This window comes from Biomphalaria glabrata, chromosome 12, assembly GCF_947242115.1.
Source record: "Biomphalaria glabrata chromosome 12, xgBioGlab47.1, whole genome shotgun sequence".
Lineage (NCBI taxonomy): Eukaryota > Metazoa > Mollusca > Gastropoda > Planorbidae > Biomphalaria > Biomphalaria glabrata.
The window spans coordinates 9,266,120-9,286,085 of NC_074722.1; the positions used below are offsets into that span (position 1 = coordinate 9,266,120).

Below are 19,966 nucleotides of genomic sequence, written 5' to 3' on the forward strand. Positions count from 1 at the left end.
AGCTGGAGATCACAGCCACGGCATACACATTTGAGACTGAAAGACAGACGTAGACGGTGAAAAGAGAATATAAATCGACCACCGGCGAACAATAGTTAGGTCATGGTTAGGTCTGCCCTGGGTGTGACAATATATGTAGAGGGCATACCAGATTTTATTTTAAAATAATAATAAGCTTGTCTTCGAGTCCGAAGATTAATGAGGAATGCAGTTTTTCCCGTGGCTACGCATCCCCAGCTGTCTGATCACTTCCCATTAGAAAATGGTGTGAAACAGGACTTATTTTAAAATAACTAAATCACATTTTTTTTTTAAAGGGGAGATATTACATTTTAGACATTAAAGATTAGTTCGTGGTTGAGGCATGGAACTATGGTTGAGGTTTTATATTATTCCCAATTTGAAACTGCTACTTACTGCTACACGTTACATTGACGATAAATGTTGAAAACAGCAACACGCTACTACTAGTAGTAACTAGATTAACTAGATCTAGATCTAGAACTAAGAAGCACTTCTAAAAAAAAACAACAAATGCATCTATACCTACGTTAGACTATAAAAAATGTCTGCGAGAATCGTGGTAAAGAATTTACCTAAAGATGTAAGTAAGCATTTTTTGATTGGCCTTGTCATACAATTTAATAAATTTTCCCTCCCCCCCCCCCCCAAAAAAAAAAAAACACGACACATTCAATGATTCATTCAATCATTGATATTCATATATTACAATGATTGCACTAACTGATTCAGTCTCATTGACTGATTGACTCACACTCATCTTAACTATTCTTAACTCAAGGCTTAAAATAGATGACTTAGAATCACTTCACTAGTGACTAGGGTTGGTGTCAACTGGTGCAGTGAGTTAGCTCAGGATGCCCCCACCCATCAACTTTCTTCATCAAAATCATTGAAAATCAAACATTTCCCAATAAACACTATCACTAGTTTGTTCTTTTTGTTGAACCAATGGTGTACAGTCAGCTGATCACCTACTTTCATTTAGTGTTACACGACCAATATAAAATAAGTGTCGATTCTATTATAAAATGTTATTGTTTATGACATTTATTCAATAGTAATATATTAATAGTTATTACAAATTTAACATTGCAAGTTTATTAAAAACAGACTGAGCATCAGCTGAACATGTTACCTTTGTTAGACTTTCAGACGTAAACGGTAGAAGATTATGATGATTTATTCAAACTTGAAATACTATAGAGCTAGACCAGAAAATGTACGCTTGCTGCTTCCTTTGTTAGCTAGTATTGGTCTTGTCTTGGGAAGTGCTTTTATTAAAGCTTCCACTGTTGAGTTCAGGGCGGAGCCCGGGGTGCTAGCTCTTTTCAGCATTTCAGGAACTCAGTCTAACTTGTAACTTGTACTCTTTCTAATAGTAAGAAAATTGCAGGTCACATATGATTAAATTAAGAAAGAGTGGAACTGGTCGTATCTGAAAGACATTCAACTTTATTCGAGACAAATTAGCGTTGGCACCCAGCTAGAAGCTTTTTTTATTGGATTTACTTTGACCTGTCCCATCCTTTCTTGTTTTAACTTTTTATTTTTACAAGAACTTTCGTTTTGTAAATATGGACAAATAGAAAATATATATAAATATGCTAAGAAAAACCAGAAAGTTGTGTTATAATTATATCTGTACGTTTTTTTCTTTTTCGTAATATTCTTAATTCCTCCTGAACTTCTCAGTGGGATATAGATTACATTGCTACTCAGACACCACTGATAAGGGAGGGAGGAAGGAGAATTTTATTTTATTTGTTGGGCAGGGGTAGCCACTCATAGAAGTTTGAGAAACACTGGTCTTATGATCAGCAAGCTCTAATTAGGGTTGCAAACACTTTAGACCTACATTTTTTTGTTGTTCCACATAAAATTTTGTTTTTAATGAGATTTCAATTTATTTTATTTTATTCATCCAATTTTGCTTCACAACATTACTTTTTATGTTGCTTTAGATAACCAAAGAAAAACTTGTGGCCCACATTCAGAAAAACTGTCCATCTTCAGAAATAACAGATTGCAATTTAAAGTTTACAAGGGAAGGAGTTTTTAGGAAATTTGCTTTTGTTGGTTTTAGTGCTGCGGAGCAAGCTGCAGCAGCAGTGAAAAATTGTAATGGAACTTTTATAAGAACTACTAAAATACAAGTAGGTCAAAGTATACGTTTTGTGATTTTTAAAAAAATAATTTTTTAATTTTTGTAAAAGGACAAATTTTGTTAATAAATTTTCTTTCTTTCTGAAGATTTCTTGCACATGTTTTTTGTTTAAAGGTTGACATTGCTGTAGATATTGGTAACTCAAAAGCAAAAGCTTGGAGTAAATACTCCATAAAGAACCAAAAGCAAGGCTCAGCTCCAAGCAACAAGCCAGCTCAGGAGGTATAATTGTGTTTGTTTAAAGTTCTTTTATTCTATAAAAATACCAAACCTTGACACATAGTTTATTATTTATCTAGTAATATTGTGCTTGTTTATCTCACATTGATGTTTCAGCAGGTGAACTCTTCAGTAAATGAAAGTAAAGAAGAGACTAAGCCATCAAAACCGGGATATGTGCTTAAAATAAAAGGTTTATCAGGATTTTATACTGAGGTATTTTTTGCTAAATCATTTACATCACTCCCCATATATATGTAAATATATTTTATATATGGATAAAAATACAAGTCATTGATTATATGTAATAATATTAACTGAAACTAAAGATATTGCTTCTGTATTGTATCAATCTTTTAGAATGATTACCTAAAGAAGTTTTCATCATTCATAGACTGGTATTTAGCTGATGAAAGTTTGATATTAGTAACTATCCTCCTGTACTCTGTAACCTTTATATCATTCATATGATATTCCCCTGCCATAGATTAATAAATTAATGTCAAGTTTTGTTACCTATTTTTAAAAAGAAGAAAATCTATAAAAATGTTAAGTCACATGGCTAAATATCAATGGTTTCCTCTCACATTGTGTTACACTGGTTTGTTCTCTAATTGTATTGAACCAAAAAACAAATTAACTCCTAGTGAGGCATTTATCTTCTTTAAAAACATATATTTAAATAGTAAAAAAAAACCATGTTAAATTGTTATACACATTTGTGATTAAGTCATTTGCATAACTTCTCTTTCAATATATACTTTTTTGTCTTTTGCTGTTCATTTTTTTTTCTGATTATATTTTTATAGTAACAAATTTTGATAAATATTAAGAAAAATTATGAACAGAATTTTTAAAATATTTTTTCTATTACTTTATTTGGTAACAATGCTACTTCATAACTTCAGTATTAATTGCTTCAAAGTTTTGATTACTAAAATGTCTAATTCCCTTTGCTAGAAAACCATCCAAGACTTTTTCAAGCCTATCAAATTGAAGTCTATAAGAATTCCAAGAAATGCACAGAAGAAACCAATTGGTAAATGCTTAAATCTTTGCAAAAACAAACAATGTATTACCGGGTTTCTTATTAACTCAAAAGTCTTCTTTGTATTGCTGTAAAAGATTCAACGTCTTTGTTGTTGCATTCCCATGTTATGCGTATGACTAAAGCAACAGTTTATCTTTTCCTAGGTGTGGCTTTTGTTGAGTTTGGCGCAGAGAAAGAACAAGAACAAGCTATGGGGAGAAATAAAAATTTTATCAGTGAGTTTTTTTTTTTTTGTTTCTCTGTACCTCATGTGTTCATTTTGTTTATAATTTCATAAAGAAAACTGGCGCAGATTGGTAGCTACTTATGATATCATTAGTTCTTGTTAATTGGGATAAGGTGGTAAATGGTAAAGGACTTTCCTTTCCTTTAAATCCCACTGGAAGCTGAGAATTTTCTTATTTAGGCCTTTATTATTTATGTCTGTAATTCTACCTAATACTAAGTGAAGTAATCTCAACTTTCAATTGTACTCATGTTTTTCTATACAGTTTTATTACATTTAATCATTGCACGTCTGTTGCAGTTAGGATTGTAAATTATGTTAAGCACATTGGAAATTCAATTTTTCATTTTATTTCCTGAATTATCAAACCTGCATCACATCTAAAAGTACACCAACAAGCAGCTTATTGCATCTCCCATTGATTTGCTAGTAGCAGTAGTATTAGCATAGGAGTAGCCATCCCTAAAGATCTGTACTTCAGTAAATGTAAGACCAGGAACAAGCCGTCAGAATATGTTGTACTTGGTCACATCTGACAATGGTTGAAGACATGTTTTAGTAAATTAAAATAGTTTTGAATGTTTTAATTGAAATTTATTTTGTCCATGTAAAGACAAGTCTGGGTTGTAATTGTTAGACTGAAATAAAAGCAGGAAATTTCTGTCTGTGTATAAAAGTGGTTTCAAAATTGTTTAAAGACATCAATCAGCACTCAGTATTTGTTTTCACTATTTAAGGAAACAGGGTTGTGTTGCAGTTGAGTATGTTATTGATTGAATTTTGTTATGCATTTATTGAACAAAACTTAATGCCTGATACTTTTTTGCTTCCAGATAACAAGAAGATATTTTTAAAGAAGAGTACAGAAGAGGTAGCACCTGAGAAGAAAGTAGTTGCACCTCCACCTTGGGAGTTAAAGGTAAGGCCCTGTAAACAACTTTTATTTAAAAAGTGTGATCATTTTTATTTTTCAAAATTATCTTAACGTTGACTGCAAAATGCTTAAAAAACAAACAAACAAACAAAAAAAAAACATGTTTTCAAACAATGTTATATCGATCACCCAGTTTTGTGTAATAGGATACCTTAAAGACCGGTCAGTAAATAAAAAATATATGGAATGCCATGTTAAAAAATGTAAAAAATTTATTTGTATATTTAACAATATACACATCTGAATTAAAAGAAATATAGTTAAGTATTTTAAATAAAGACTTCATTACAAAAAGCTTGTTTTCACATTGGTAATCTTAATTTTGTCATCATCCTTTATTTTACACCATTTTATTTTTCTACTCTTTTCCTTACATATTGAGCATACAATTTTATATGCAGCCAAAATTTATTTTTGATGAGTTTTGTTCAAATGTCATGTCACGAATGTTGAATGTGGTCAAATTATTTACAAAATTTCATAATTTTTTGTAACTGTATAATTTTAAATTTTTATTTTACTGAATTTACTACAAATTAGAGATAATTAGTTCTGATTTAGAAGGCCTCCCTTATAATGTGGCAGTATATAAATTAATGGAGGTGTGGAGAGTATAACATTGTTGCTACTATTGTATTATTTACATTTGTATACAGGCCAAAGAATCTGGTGTACAAGAGGTGGAGAGTATAGCAGAGGTAACATTTTGAAATTCTCTTTTAAAATTTTTTTTTATATATAATTATGTTTTTCTGATATAACTTACAAATGCTATTTCCTTTTTTTTTTAATTACAAAAAATAGAACAGATTTAAATTACATTAAGTGACAAATGTTAAGTCTAGAAAAATACAAGTTTTTATTTTTAGAATAATAGATCACCAGATAAAATTTGGAGGCGCTGTGGCTGAGCGGTAATTACTTGGCTTCTGAACTGGGGGTCCGGTTCAAATCCTGGTGAAGACTGAGATTTTTTAATTTCTGGATCTTTGGGCGCCTCTGAGTCCACCCAGCTCTAATAGGTACCTGACATTAGTTGGGGAAAAGTAAAGGAGGTTGGTCGTTGTGCTGGCCACATGACACCCTCGTAAACCGTTGGCCACAGAATCATCTGCCCTATAGTATAGACCACAAGGTCTGAAAGGGGAACTTACATAAAAATTTACATGTAAGCAAAAAATGTTTAAAACAAATGTTATTTCAAAGATTCTTTTCAAAGTTTATTTGTCACTTGTATACTCATTCATTCTTACTTTTCTAAATCACCCAGTCAGGAAGATTATTTGTGAGAAACCTTTGGTTTGGTGTGACGGAGGACGAACTAGAAGAAGTTTTTAAAAAATATGGTAGGTAGAAAAATCTCTTAGGGATATTGACTGATGTGGAACGTTTGCAATAACACATTTGGAATCATTCCATTCAGCAAGTATGAAATGTATCAAAAGGAAAAGTTCAGGAACCACCTTAGTTATTTATAAAATTTTGATAATTCTTTTTGTATCTATATATACATTTAGTTGGATCCAGTATGTGACAAAAAGTTCTGATTGAATTATAGATGTAAATCAAATGTATAATCACTGTGGTTCTCTCTTGTGGATTATCTATGTCTAGATATGTGCTCACTATTTCTTCAACAATTTCAATGTTAGGTTTGGCAGGCCCTTCCTGGGCATAGGCCACCAACCAGGTTCCTCCAGGTGTCTCAGTTGTGGGCGAGCCTCTCCAACTGTTCACACTTCTTGCCCATCTGCTTGGCGTCTGCTTCGGAATTTCGAGGCCAATTATTCCTGGGCCTTCCTCTTTCCTTGGGCAGTTGGGGGTTCCAGGTTACCTTTTCTTTTTTTTCAGTGTCACATTTTATTGATTATTCTAGACCAAGCAATTTGATGTCGCAGGAATATCCTCTGCCTGAGATATTTTGAACCTTCTTCACTTTTTCAGTAAACACACCTCAATGATGCCAATTTAGTTTAAATTTCTCCTTTTAAAGATTTAGGCTTGGCTAAACCTCTTGCACTTGCCATGACCTTGTAACTGAATAACAGGAGTTTTCAGAATTTGTACCTAAATAAGAGATTATTAGTTTTAGGATTTTACCTTGACTTTACATACATGCTCACTAATGTATTTACTTCAATAGGGCCACTAGCTGAAATTGATCTGCCTGTTGATTCACTAACTAATATATTTACTTCAATAGGGCCACTAGCTGAAATTGATCTGCCTGTTGACTCACTGACCAAAAAGGTGAAAGGTTTTGCTCACATTGTGTTTGTGTTTCCTGAACATGCCCTGAAGGCTTACACAGAGCTGGACTACACAAGTTTACATGGACGTCTTATGCACATTTTACCAGGCAGAGATTTAGAGGCAGAGGCGGAGTCTAATGGTTGGTCCACACTTAGACAAACGTTTTAAGTCTTTGAGTTTTCATTACAATAGTAAAACAAAATTATATTTATTTTTAAATAAATATATTTATGTATATATAAGAGTGGAGAATGTCTACAAAATTCAAAGAATTGTTTGAGCTTTTTTAAACTAATTATTTTTGTATGACTAGTTGTGAATTAAGTGGATGAAACATTTTCTCTAGGAACTACTGATCTTAAAGAAAGCAATAGAATTTTTCTCCATTAGTTTATAATTTAAAAAAAAACAACAAGTTCTCTGTTGTTTAGTTAAATAGTCTGAATACATTTTCGTTATTTCTCAGAGAAATCTTCCTACAAGAAAAAGAAAGAGTCACAACAAAAATCTAAAAATCCCAAGTAAGTTGGGTTTTTTTTTTGTCATTTTGTTTGTTCTTTTTTTTTTTTTTTTTTTTTTTAAATGTTTAAAATAATTTTTGTTTAAAGTTGTAAATTGTTGCAATATTCATTTTCTTTAGAAACATTTAAAAAGTGCAGCCTAAATTAAATTTTTTTTTTTTGGTTGTCGTTATAATTGTATGGCCTATGTTCTCTGTCTAGTACTCACACTTGGAATACTCTGTTCTCTGTCTAGTACTCACACTTGGAATACTCTGTTCTCTGTCTAGTACTCACACTTGGAATACTCTGTTCTCTGTCTAGTACTCACACTTGGAATACTCTGTTCTCTGTCTAGTACTCACACTTGGAATACTCTGTTCTCTGTCTAGTACTCACACTTGGAATACTCTGTTCTCTGTCTAGTACTCACACTTGGAATACTCTGTTCTCTAGTACTCACACTTGGAATACTCTGTTCTCTAGTACTCACACTTGGAATACTCTGTTCTCTAGTACTCACACTTGGAATACTCTGTTCCTTGGAGCGAATGCAGTGGCAGACTCAATGGCAAAGAAATACAACACAGACAAAAGTCAGATTCTGGATGACGTAAGAACTATTCAACAGACTTATTTAAACAGCCTGTGATAAAAGAAATAAGCCTTGACATTAGCTATGGTCAGAACGATGTCACCCAATAGTGTTACAAAACTTAAGAGAAACTATCATTTTGTTTTAGCAAATTAAACTGTTCACTTATTGCTCATTAGTTTCTGTATCACAAGAAAATTAAGTTTTCCTAACAGACTATATTGACATCCAAATGTTTGCTGTCTTTGAGCAGGAACTAGGTGGCAGTGTTGGAGTCCGTCTGGCACTGGGGGAGACACAAATTGTTTCAGAGACAAGAGATTTCCTCATCTCCAATGGAGTAGCTCTAGACAGTTTCAGTCAGGTAAACCAAATAGTAAATGTACAGCACCAACACAAAAATTGGTGGCTTTTTTTTCCCAACATGGCTCTTAGAAATACTTCTATTTCAACGAAAACTTAACTTTTGTCATTTTAATACAGGTTTGAGATATTTATATATGTATACTAGCTGGATGTGGCCTGCGGGCCTTAGTTTGGGTATTATTGATCTAGTGGACTGGATTCAGATCTATGTCAAACATGGCAAATGTTACCTAATCAATTCTTTTTTTTATTTTGCCACTAAAATGAAAGTAGATTGTGAAAATGGATTTGCCAGTTTAGCCGAAATATTGCTATCAAATATAAAGTACTGTGAAAACAGGTTCACCCAATTTGTTAAAAAGTTTCATCCTTTAATAGATATATATTTAGGTAAATTTTATTTTTTTTTACTTTTAGGGCCTTCCGGTTGTGGGAGGGACATTATACATATACTAAGGTCTCTGCAATGACCAAAGGAACATTTTTGACAAGATTGGTCAAACGGTTTTGATTTCTATGGTGGACATACATACACACATATTCCTTACTTTTTACTTTATATATTAGATATAAAAGCTTTTTATGTGTTTATTATTTTAAATTCATTCATCTTTCCTGCACTTTATGAATCTCTTAGTCATATCCTGATTGTCTAGGAGTGAGATCATCTCCTGTACTACTTAATATTGACAAAGTTCTCTATTTGTTTATCAGGCGGCAGGTGAAAGAAGTAAAAGTGTTATTCTAGTCAAGAACTTACCATCAACAGTCACTGTGGAAGATCTAAAGGAAGTGTTTGGCAAACATGGGACACTAAATAGGGTGCTGATACCTCCATCTGGGATTACTTCCATCGTAGAATATCTAGAACCTTCTGAGGCAAGACAAGCCTTCATGAAGCTGAATTTTGCTAAGGTAAATAGCCAGTTCTTATCTTTGATATTAGCTCTATCTAAGTATATATATATGTAATAGAGAAAGGCAAGGAAAAAATTTACATTTTAAACAACAAAGTTTATCTTTAAAATCAAGTGGTCTATAAGTTCTTAGTTTCTATGGACATTGATGAACCAGAGAGTCATGTTCAACCTCTAAGTGCATTGAACTTTTATTGTGGATTAATTGCAGCTAAGTGAACTTTGGAATATCTATTTTCCTTTGCAAGGATTTGAACTTGATGCACTCAAAGGCTGACAGATTTTCCTTATGGGCCCATCACACGTCACATCTGTAAAAACCTACTTGCAAAATAGACAAGCATAATAATATAATAATAATATATAATATATTGTACGACTTGTGTTATTTCTAATTGGTTCTAATTTAATGTGTGTTTCTTATTGGTTCTAATTTAATGTGTGTTTCTAATTGGTTCTAATTTAATGTGTATTTCTAATTGGCTCTAATTTAATGTGTGTTTCTTATTGGTTCTAATTTAATGTGTGTTTCTTATTGGTTCTAATTTAATGTGTGTTTCTTATTGGTTCTAATTTAATGTGTGTTTCTAATTGGTTCTAATTTAATGTGTGTTTCTAATTGGCTCTAATTTAATATGTGTTTCTAATTGGTTCTAATTTAATATGTGTTTCTAATTGGTTCTAATTTAATATGTGTTTCTAATTGGTTCTAATTTAATGTGTGTTTCTAATTGGCGCTAATCTAATGTGTGTTTCTAATTGGTTCTAATTTAATGTTGTTTCTAATTGGCTCTAATTTAATGTGTTTTTCTAATTGGTTCTAATTTAATGTGTGTTTCTAATTGGCTCTAATTTAATGTGTTTTTCTAATTGGCTCTAATTTAATGTGTGTTTCTAATTGGCTCTAATTTAATGTGTGTTTCTAATTGGTTCTAATTTAATGTGTGTTTCTAATTTAATGTGTGTTTCTAATTGGTTCTAATTTAATGTGTGTTTCTAATTGGTTCTAATTTAATGTGTGTTTCTAATTGGTTCTAATTTAATGTGTGTTTCTAATTTAATGTGTGTTTCTAATTGGTTCTAATTTAATGTGTGTTTCTAATTGGTTCTAATTTAATGTGTGTTTCTAATTTAATGTGTGTTTCTAATTGGTTCTAATTTAATGTGTGTTTCTAATTGGTTCTAATTTAATGTGTGTTTCTAATTTAATGTGTGTTTCTAATTGGTTCTAATTTAATGTGTGTTTCTAATTGGCTCTAATTTAATATGTGTTTAAGTGTCCACCTCTTTAATATTCATGTGAACATCTTGGGAAGTGTTGATCTCTGAGCTGTGTTTATTTTACCATTACAGAGAAAATACAAGGCACTGATCACTTTTGTTCCCTTGGCCATCTAAGTTTCTGATGTATAGTTCATTGGCTGTCATTATGTTTTGTTATTTGAAATGTGCCATTGTTAGATACATTTCCTCAAAGATAAATAAAAATATATATTAATATTTGTCTGTACAGTTCCACTCGATCCCACTCTACCTGGAGTGGGCGCCCATGGGAGTCTTTGTAAAACCCGCTGCAAGTGTCAAAGTTGAACCAAAACAGGAAATTGATGAGGAAACTGGGAAAGAGGCAGATCAAGAAACACCAGTGCAAGTCAAGATGGAAGACGTCAAAGAAGAGGTAAACTAGCACATGCAAAACTGATTTAAAAGTAGTTTGTGTAGGACCTAATGTATTTTTGTACAGTGTGCCTCAAAGTGTGTTTCTAACCTAACTGGTGTTTGTTTTAAATAGTTATCATATGGAACATGATCTCATAGACACAAATTTCAAAATGTAATACTTATTTTTGAAAAGTGAAAAAAAGAGTAGCACTTTACAATAAACCAAAATCACTAACCAAAGTTTTTTTTTTAATAAAAAAAAAAACAATAACTAATTAACTAGAAATTGTAGTAAATATTTCATTCTATAGTAGATATATCTGTTTTCCAATGTAGATATATCATATTGTAATGATGTGATTGTTAAAGAATAAAATGAAAAAATTTCAACAGATAAAATAATAAAAAAAAAAACAGAAATAGAAAATCGATTGCTTGGAATACAATTTTGTCAGTGTGAAACAAATAGATTATGATCTTTTTGTCAGCTTCATCCATTAGTTTCACATAGTCATCTTTTACTAAAGGACTGTACTATCTCTGCTTTAAGCATTTGTTTCAAAGACATGATTCTGTTGAATTCCCAGTTAGTCCAAAATAGATTTAAAATACTTTGTTTGGTTGGTTCAAATTTTGCACAGGGTGAAAACTCTGAGGATGAGGTTGAAGAGGATGCCACCATTTTTGTCAAGAATTTAAATTTCTCCACTACAGATGAAACATTATTAGAGGTAAGTAATGGTAGACGGGTGCTCAGATGCACAAGCAGTTTGAATGATTTTTTTTTCTTCTTTTAGACTACATACATTACATGAAAACAAGTTATAATAGCCTTTATGTTGTTATAAAGTACTTTGTTTTATTTTGTGTTTTTTTGTTTTTGTCTTTTAATTTTACATTAGCTCTTTGGTCTGCTATTAAGCTTGCATTGTTTTTCTTCGACATTTATTTGATACACACATACAAAAGCTGGATTTGAATTTCACCCAGCTCAGACAGATTAAAACATACATTTTTTAAATCTGTATTTCTCAACATTATTTAAACAATAAAACATTAATATCCACAGCATTTCCAAAAGATTGGGAACATTTCTTCTGCTACAGTTTCAAAGAAAAAAGATCCAAAGAAACCAGGTTAGTTTCAATTGCTAGTTTTTCAATATAAAATTTATACTTTAGTATCAATTATTAATCTATTTATCTCAATTTTTTTCACCCAGTTTTTTTTCTCTTTGGATACTCAATATTGTTTGCATTATTTTCTTAAATTGTCCAGATTGTGTATGTTCTAAATATTTCTTATCAGGTGAACTGCTATCCATGGGTTATGGATTTGTTCAATTTGTCAAGAAAGCTGCTGCCAAAGAAGCTCTTAAAACTTTACAAAACTCTGTCCTGGAAGGACATAATCTTGAACTGAAGATGTCTAATAGGACTGTCAAGTAAGGAATGTTAAGAAATAGAGTTAGGCTTATATTCAGAATAACAGTTTCTAAAATATCTGTGCTTGTCTTGTGACATTGTCAAGACTTATTATAATCAAATAAATGAATTCTTGGTTGTTAGGAAGTTACATTATGTCGATTGAAATCATTTGAAAACAGTTTTTACAGCTGCATTTTTAGATTTGCAGAAATTTACATGGAATAATTTGACAATTTTCTTTAAACTTTGTTCAAAGGAATTTTTCAAGTAGTGCATAGACTATTTGTTAGGAATTTTTAATCATGACTCATTGGTGCCACCAAATAATGAAGGATCCACACAAATGTTTACTTAACCAAGCAAGAGCTTTATTTTAGTTTAATATAGCTATCACTTTCCTTTTGGTTGATTTTATAAGCATCATAACCTGTTTCAATAACAATCTGTTCTTCTGTTCTGGATATTTTTGCATTAAAGATTAAAGTTTATTAATTAAATAGTTTACCTATTTCGTAAAACATTTTCTGATGGAGGATTGCCTAGCGGACAAATCATCTACAATAAACTGGATTATATTTGTAAATACTGACGCAAGACTAAGCTAAATCTAACGATTCACATGCTTATGCTAAAATTTAGTTGGAGATAAATGAAGTAAACTGACCATGACAGTGCATAAATTCTTTTGGTTAATGCATTTTGAAAAAAAATATATTTTGTAACTAGTGCTATTTGTTTTTCTTAATTCTATTTTTGTATTCAGAAAAAGATATTAACAATCAAATTGTATCTAAAGATATTCTTTTTTTTTTTTTACCCAAAGTTATCATAGCTTTTTTTTGGAAATATATAAATCTATTTCTAGTATATTATCAGAAATAATATTGTTTTGTAAGTTACAGATGTTAATATATGTACATTGTCTTTAGTTCTAGGAATGTGTACTTCCCATCTTCCTATTCCTCTCAGCCTTCCAAACTTGATCTAATGGTTAAATAAAAAGTTGTCTCAGTTTTTCTTGACATGCTCAAAGTTACGTTTGCTATTTTGTTAGGCAGGTGAAAGGTCGTAAAAAACAAGGAGAAAGCCAACAAAAATCCACCAAGATTCTTGTCCGCAATATTCCTTTTGAGGCCAAGAAGAAAGAAGTGGAGGAACTGTTCAAGTAAGTCTTTATGATCACTGTCCCTGGTTGCAAGATTGCTGGCTATAGCCGACATGCTGGCAAAATTACATCTAAAAAAAATAACTTACCAGTAAATGCCAGTCTGATTGCTGGTATTGGACTTTTTTTCCCACTGCCATAAATAGAAGTTTTTGTATATAGACTTTGTCAGTTTTAAACAAGTAAAATTTAATAAGTTCTTCTTCTTCGTTCTCATTGTTATGTTGGAGTGTTCAGATAAGTAGACCAATACATGAGATGAACTGCGCAGTGGTTTCCAAATCAGGGAGCTCTCCATAAGTTGAATTTGAACATTTTTTAAATTATCGCTCATGCGCTAATTTCTGTACTTTCACTTTTTGTCAAAAACCTAAACAATACAACCATAATCAGACTAAGTTTGATCTGCTGGCGTGTAACATTCAATCTTTAATAGTGAATAGTGGTAAAACATTCAATTTTTATAAAAGCAGTGAAACATTCAAACTTAATAATAGTAGTGAAACATTCAAACTAATTAGTACCAGTAGAACATTTAAACTTTTTAATAGCTGTGAATCTTAAAGGGGGCGAAGTGGCTGATTGATTAAGTGCTTGGCTTCTAAATGGGGTGCTGCTTTTGAATCTTGTTGAAGACTGGGATTTTACATTTTTGGATTTTAAGCGCTGAATCCATCCAACTCTTATGGGAACATGATTTTTGTTGGGGAAAGTAAAGGCTGTTGTAATGCTGGTCACATGACACCCTGCTTGTTAACCATTGGCTAAAAAAACAGGTGACTTTAACATCATCTGCCCCAAAGTAGGACATTTTGTCGCGAAGGTCGTTTTGGCGCAGCCGTTTTGGTGCATGGGACGTTTTGGCGTGAAATGTTTTGGTCACTTTTTAAAAAATTATTTCTTCAAAAAGAATGATACATATCTATGTTACGTATGAGTGTTTGTGTTAAGACATATTTATCATGTACAGAACAAGTGATATTTTTGTCCATTATTTTTGGCATTGAAGTTTGTTATTTAATTTTGTTAGATCACCAACATTACACAAGACCAGGCAGCAATCCATACTTCATAGTAAGCGTGCATGAAATAGTCAAAGTTATTAAAACTTTTTTCGTGGATGAGGGTGGTATATTGCATTAGTGCATATAGGGCAGGCAGTACAAAGCCACCTCTTTCTGCATCTGCCATAATAAAGGGAGATCTGTTAGAATATAGAAGGGGAGATTCTGAATGCCCCATCCACTTAATGCTTTTTTTATCTGACTGCTCCAACTGCCATAAAAAAGAAACTTTTCTGTCAGCTCAGGTGAAACTAGGCCTATATAGTTCTAGTATTCTAATGGAAATAGTCAAAGTTGACCTATGTTTAGGTTGTGGAGAAGCTCCTTGCCTTTAATTTCTTCTCCGCTGACTTTCTCTAGGCAAAGTATCTTTCTTGGGCAATTTCGCATGCACTGCTGCTAAAGTTCCCTGTAGAGCACTATTTATGATACAAGATGGGATCTCTGTGGAAGAAGCAGCCCTCTTTTTAATTGTTGTTAAAATAGAGGCAGCCTGAAGTTGTGCAGCATCACTTCCATGGCTGTGCTGGCCTAGTTGATTTAGAACAAGGTCGTTGTTTACAGCATCTGTGTGGAGACAAGCTCTACATTCATTTTTAAGTTTACATCGTCAGAACTTCTAAGAGTGGTCGGCTTTAAACCTATCAAAAACATAGAGATATCCTTTATGCGAAATTTTGTCTTTTTCTCGCTTTGACTGGACTTTTTCCATTGTTTAAACAGTCTGCCATCAGGTTTTCAGTTAAACAATATAATAGAATGAAATGGAGAACGTTTTGTCAGGAAGCTGGACAAATGATTAGCGAATGTTCCAAACTACGTGAGGTTGTAATGATATATGGGGCGAAGAGATTGAAAGAGAGGGGTAGACCTTGGTCAGCTCTCTGAATTAAAGATTAGGGATTATAAATTCGCTTCTAGGGATGTCAAGAGGAGGGCTAAAAACAGATTATCATCTTACCCATGAGAGAGGGATGGGTGGGGAAAGAGTATCTGCAAGGATTGAAATGTTCCCAGAAGAGAGGGGGTGTGATAGGTGTCACATGCAATGACCAGTCCCAAGGAGATGATCACCAGCTGCATGATGCCAACGACCAATGCTCGGTGCTAGTCATTCATTTGTTTGACTTTACCTGCATCAAGTGGAGATGTGTCACCCAAATCACCCCTACCCAACTTCTCAAAATATAACTTTTAAAAGTATCTTAGCTTGTTCGGATACATGTATAGCTCCTCCTTCGTGATCGAAGATGAGCACATTTCTCAAATCCTATGGGCTCGAAGATGACTGCAAAGTCCAATCCTCGCTTTAATAAGCCGGCCACATACGTGGCATGGGTAAGTTTGGTCAGTTGCAGATAGGCCTGCTTCTTCTCTCAGTTTTCTGTTGGTAGCTTGTTCGGATATTTAACAAATGTCTTTTTTTTTTTAAATGTCTTTTGGAAAGAAATCAAAGAATGTCATCTTGTGCACTTAGCAGAAATCATATATAATTAAAGGGGAGGGATGATGAGTATGTCATTACCATTCAGGAATCTGACTTATATATATTCATGAAACTAGCAAAACCTTTATAAAACAAAAATCGCTGGACGGTGTTAGAATTCATACTATATATTATATTATAATAGAATGAAATAAATATTGTTATAAAAGCTACGCGATTATTAAATTATCGTCAAATTATATCTCGCGCCAAAACAGCTCCAAATCATCTCACTCCAAAACGGCTGCGCCCAAACATCACGTACCGATCCGCCCTTTAGATGGCAAGGTCTGAAAAGAAAACTAATCATGGAGAAAAGTAAATGGGGTCGGTCATTGTGCTTGCCAGATGACAACCTCATTAACCATTTCATTTGCCACAAAAACAGATGATCTTTACATCTTCCCCAAAGGTCTGAAAATGATACTAACTCTTTTTTAAATTGAGATGTCAATAATTGTACTTAAGAGAATATATCTTTTGTTACCAAACACTCTGCAATCTTTGTCTATGTTCTCAGAGTGTTTGGTGAACTGAAGTTTGTCAGACTTCCTAAAAAGTTGGGTGGGACTGGACCACACCGAGGATTTGCTTTTGTAGATTTTGTGTCTAAGCAAGATGCAAAGGTAAGACTTGTCACAGAGTTTAATTGATATCTGTATTTGTTATACGTTTTAGATCATTTTAACAGCATTTACCCAACTCTATTTTTATAAAGTCTCGAAATCATTAGCAGTTGCTTTGAGTAACATCTTTAATTTTAAAATAACCAATGCAACATTTCATTTAGATCACAAATGATAAATATTAAGTTTATAATGGCCTAATATTGAATTAAAGAAATTAACAAGGAGAAATTATAGACATCCAAATAGAACTGATCCAAAACCATTGTCAGAGTAAAATATTCTACAATTTAAATTACCTCATATTTTAAATCCATAAAATGTCATATTTTAATTCCATACCAGAGAGCGTTCAATGCGTTGTGCCACTCCACTCATCTCTACGGTCGTCGTCTGGTGCTGGAGTGGGCAGAAGTGGAGGAGAGCCTGGATGACTTGCGTAGGAAAACAGCTCAACATTTCTCTGATGGTAATGCCCCTTTTTTTTTTTTTGTTCAAAGAATTGATCTTTTTTTTCTTTAAGTAAAGGGACCAAACATTTTCATCAATCATATTATGACATTAACATTGTGTGTCATATCAATGAGATGTGGTCTAATAGTTGAATCAATCATATTATGGCAGTAACATTGTGTGTCATATCAATGAGATGTGGTCTAATAGTTGAATCAATCATATTATGACATTAACATTGTGAGTCATATCAATGAGATGTGGTCTAATAGTTGAATCAATCATATTATGACATTAACATTGTGTGTCATATCAATGAGATGTGGTCTAATAGTTGAATCAATCATATTATGACATTAACATTGTGTGTCATATCAATGAGATGTGGTCTAATAGTTGAATCAATCATATTATGACATTAACATTGTGTGTCATATCAATGAGATGTGGTCTAATAGTTGAATCAATCATATTATGACAATAACATTGTGTGTCATATCAATGAGATGTGGTCTAATAGTTGAATCAATCATATTATGACATTAACATTGTGTGTCATATCAATGAGATGTGGTCTAATAGTTGAATCAATCATATTATGACATTAACATTGTGTGTCATATCAATGAGATGTGGTCTAATAGTTGAATCAATCATATTATGACATTAACATTGTGTGTCATATCAATGAGATGTGGTCTAATAGTTGAATCAATCATATTATGACATTAACATTGTGTGTCATATCAATGAGATGTGGTCTAATAGTTGAATCAAGAAATATTTTCTAGTGCAGCTAGTTTTTGAATAATGAAAAATTGTGGATGTTAGATATAATGGTAAGACTTGTAAGCAGTTTCTCAGCAGTTCATTTGTAGCTCCAATTAGCTAGTACAACTAAAAGGATGATTGTAGATTATATTTTTAATATAGCACTTTAAATAAACTTCAACAAATAAGTTTGGTAACTAAAACTGAGTATACATTTTAATTAAGAGTATACACAGATTCAACTTAAAAGAAGATGTATGTAGAAATTAGTGAAATGAAAACAAGATACAACTCACTACAAATGCACATCTCTTCTGTCTCACTGTCTCTTCAAAAAGAAACTCCCTTCAACTATTTCACCAGTCCTTTTATTTCACTTGCATTAGGTCAGAAATGTTTCATCAGAAACTCTTCAGCCTACACAACCAAACACATCTGCCCCCCTTTTCTTTGTGGTGACAGCATAAACACACACATGCACATGGTTATGACATTTTAAAAGCATACCACAAGAACATTTTGTCCTGTATAGAAAATATTTTATATTTTATTCCTAGTTTCATGGATTCTGTAGCACAATTTTCTCAACCTTTCTTCTTTCACTTTATTATGCAACCGACACATTCTCTCCCTTGTTTGATTAACTTTTTTTTCACATTTATCTTTCTTTAAAAAGTGAATGCCTAGTTTTAAGGTTGAAAAGAGACAATGTATATTTTTCGTACACTTGTATTCTCCAGTCTCTTTTTGATGACCTTTTAGAACTCGCTGCTATATAGATTTCCATACATTCCCTGACCCTGTTACTGACTACATCACCACAACTGAGTCCAACTGAATTGAACCTCTGCTATTTCATTTCATTCCACTGTGGGGAAAATTTCATGGGGACTGTTGGCATACTGTCACAGACATGTTACTGTCCACTATCTGTAGTATAGGCCTCTCTGGCCTGGAATATTCATCAATTTTAAACTTCTATTAATATGTTGGACTCTCCCAAAACTGAGGGAACATTATGTATAGAATAAAGAAAACTATGAATCTTGGTCTGTTGTCTAAACATTTGTTTAACTCAATGACTTTATTAATGATACACATTTTCTTTCTTTTTTTTTTTCTTTTGTATCAGATGGTCCAAAGAAGAAAGTAACCAAGGCCAGCTTAATGAATGAATTAGATCTCTAGTGACACACACACAGATACACTCATGTCTATACGCATACACACGTTTCATAATGTTATACTTATTAATGTTATATTATGTTTAAATAAAATGACAAATCAATTTTAAGTTTTTGTCTGTTATTAATTTCATGTCTACAAATTATAAAATTTATTATTTTTGTTTTCTTAGTTAATCAGGTTCTATTTGAGTTGTGGATGAATTTATAATATACAGAATAGAGAATATTCATGCATACACACTCACATAAACACATACATGAAATTGAAAAATAAAAGGGCAAAGACATCAGTTCAATTCACAAGGACATGGAAAGAAACACAATTGTTTAGACTAGATCTCATTTGTATTTGTGACTGGCCACAACAGGCAAGGCTAAACAACTCTTTTGCTTTTTTAAAGTGAAAGAAATCTGTTCAGTCTACACACCGCCATCTGTCACATTTGACATGGTGTGATATGTAGACATTTGAATGGAGCAAAACTGTTGGATTGTACTGTTGTGTTGCTGTAATGAGATTAACAGTAATCCCCCCTCTCCCCCCTCTCCAAAAAAAAAAGACATAATGCATGTCTCTCTCGTGTTCTCCTTTGAAACATTGTTCCTTGGAAATAATCTTGTTGATTACTGCCATATGTACTACACGCTAGCATGCTCATATAGAACAAAAACAGAATTAATTGTATTCTTTAAAGTTTTAAAATGAGTACATAGCTAGCCATATACAAGACAATCAGTAATATTGAAATTATGTTGCAAAATGTATTATTTGTTTTTTTTCCCTGCAAAAAAAAAACAACAAAAAAAATGAGGAAGGTCCAGGTATACATTGATTGAGATTTACAGTGTACAAATCGTATCTTTTATATATTCAAT

The 19,966-nt window shown here is 32.4% G+C and overlaps 1 protein-coding gene across 2 annotated transcripts; it reads left to right on the forward strand.

Annotated features, from left to right (window-relative positions):
- The first annotated feature begins 467 nt into the window (after nucleotides 1-467).
- LOC106070300 (probable RNA-binding protein 19) lies at nucleotides 468-19,191 on the forward strand. Of its 2 annotated transcripts, none has more exons than XM_013230164.2 (22): nucleotides 468-604; nucleotides 1,986-2,177; nucleotides 2,303-2,410; nucleotides 2,525-2,623; nucleotides 3,368-3,446; nucleotides 3,602-3,673; nucleotides 4,518-4,603; nucleotides 5,275-5,316; nucleotides 5,889-5,964; nucleotides 6,822-7,010; nucleotides 7,338-7,392; nucleotides 7,888-7,984; nucleotides 8,220-8,330; nucleotides 9,047-9,247; nucleotides 10,763-10,927; nucleotides 11,553-11,642; nucleotides 11,981-12,047; nucleotides 12,220-12,355; nucleotides 13,393-13,503; nucleotides 16,574-16,679; nucleotides 17,025-17,148; nucleotides 19,036-19,191. In XM_013230164.2, the coding sequence occupies exons 1-22, from the start codon at nucleotides 566-568 to the stop codon at nucleotides 19,089-19,091; spliced, it is 2,301 nt and encodes a 766-aa protein (XP_013085618.2). In that variant the 5' UTR covers nucleotides 468-565; the 3' UTR covers nucleotides 19,092-19,191. The 2 variants fall into 2 exon arrangements, with proteins under 2 accessions (XP_013085618.2, XP_013085620.2); XM_013230166.2 differs by having other exon boundaries at nucleotides 2,528-2,623.
- Nucleotides 19,192-19,966: the final 775 nt, after the last annotated feature.

What these genes read in the sequence shown, in the direction of transcription:
- LOC106070300 (XM_013230164.2), top strand. Translation starts at nt 566, where the DNA reads ATGTCTGCGAGAATCGTGGTAAAGAATTTACCTAAAGAT. An exon ending in TGGAAGACGTCAAAGAAGAG is followed by an intron (nt 10,928 to 11,552) that starts GTAAACTAGCAC and finishes AATTTTGCACAG; the next exon opens with GGTGAAAACTCTGAGGATGA. An exon ending in ATGTCTAATAGGACTGTCAA is followed by an intron (nt 12,356 to 13,392) that starts GTAAGGAATGTT and finishes CTATTTTGTTAG; the next exon opens with GCAGGTGAAAGGTCGTAAAA.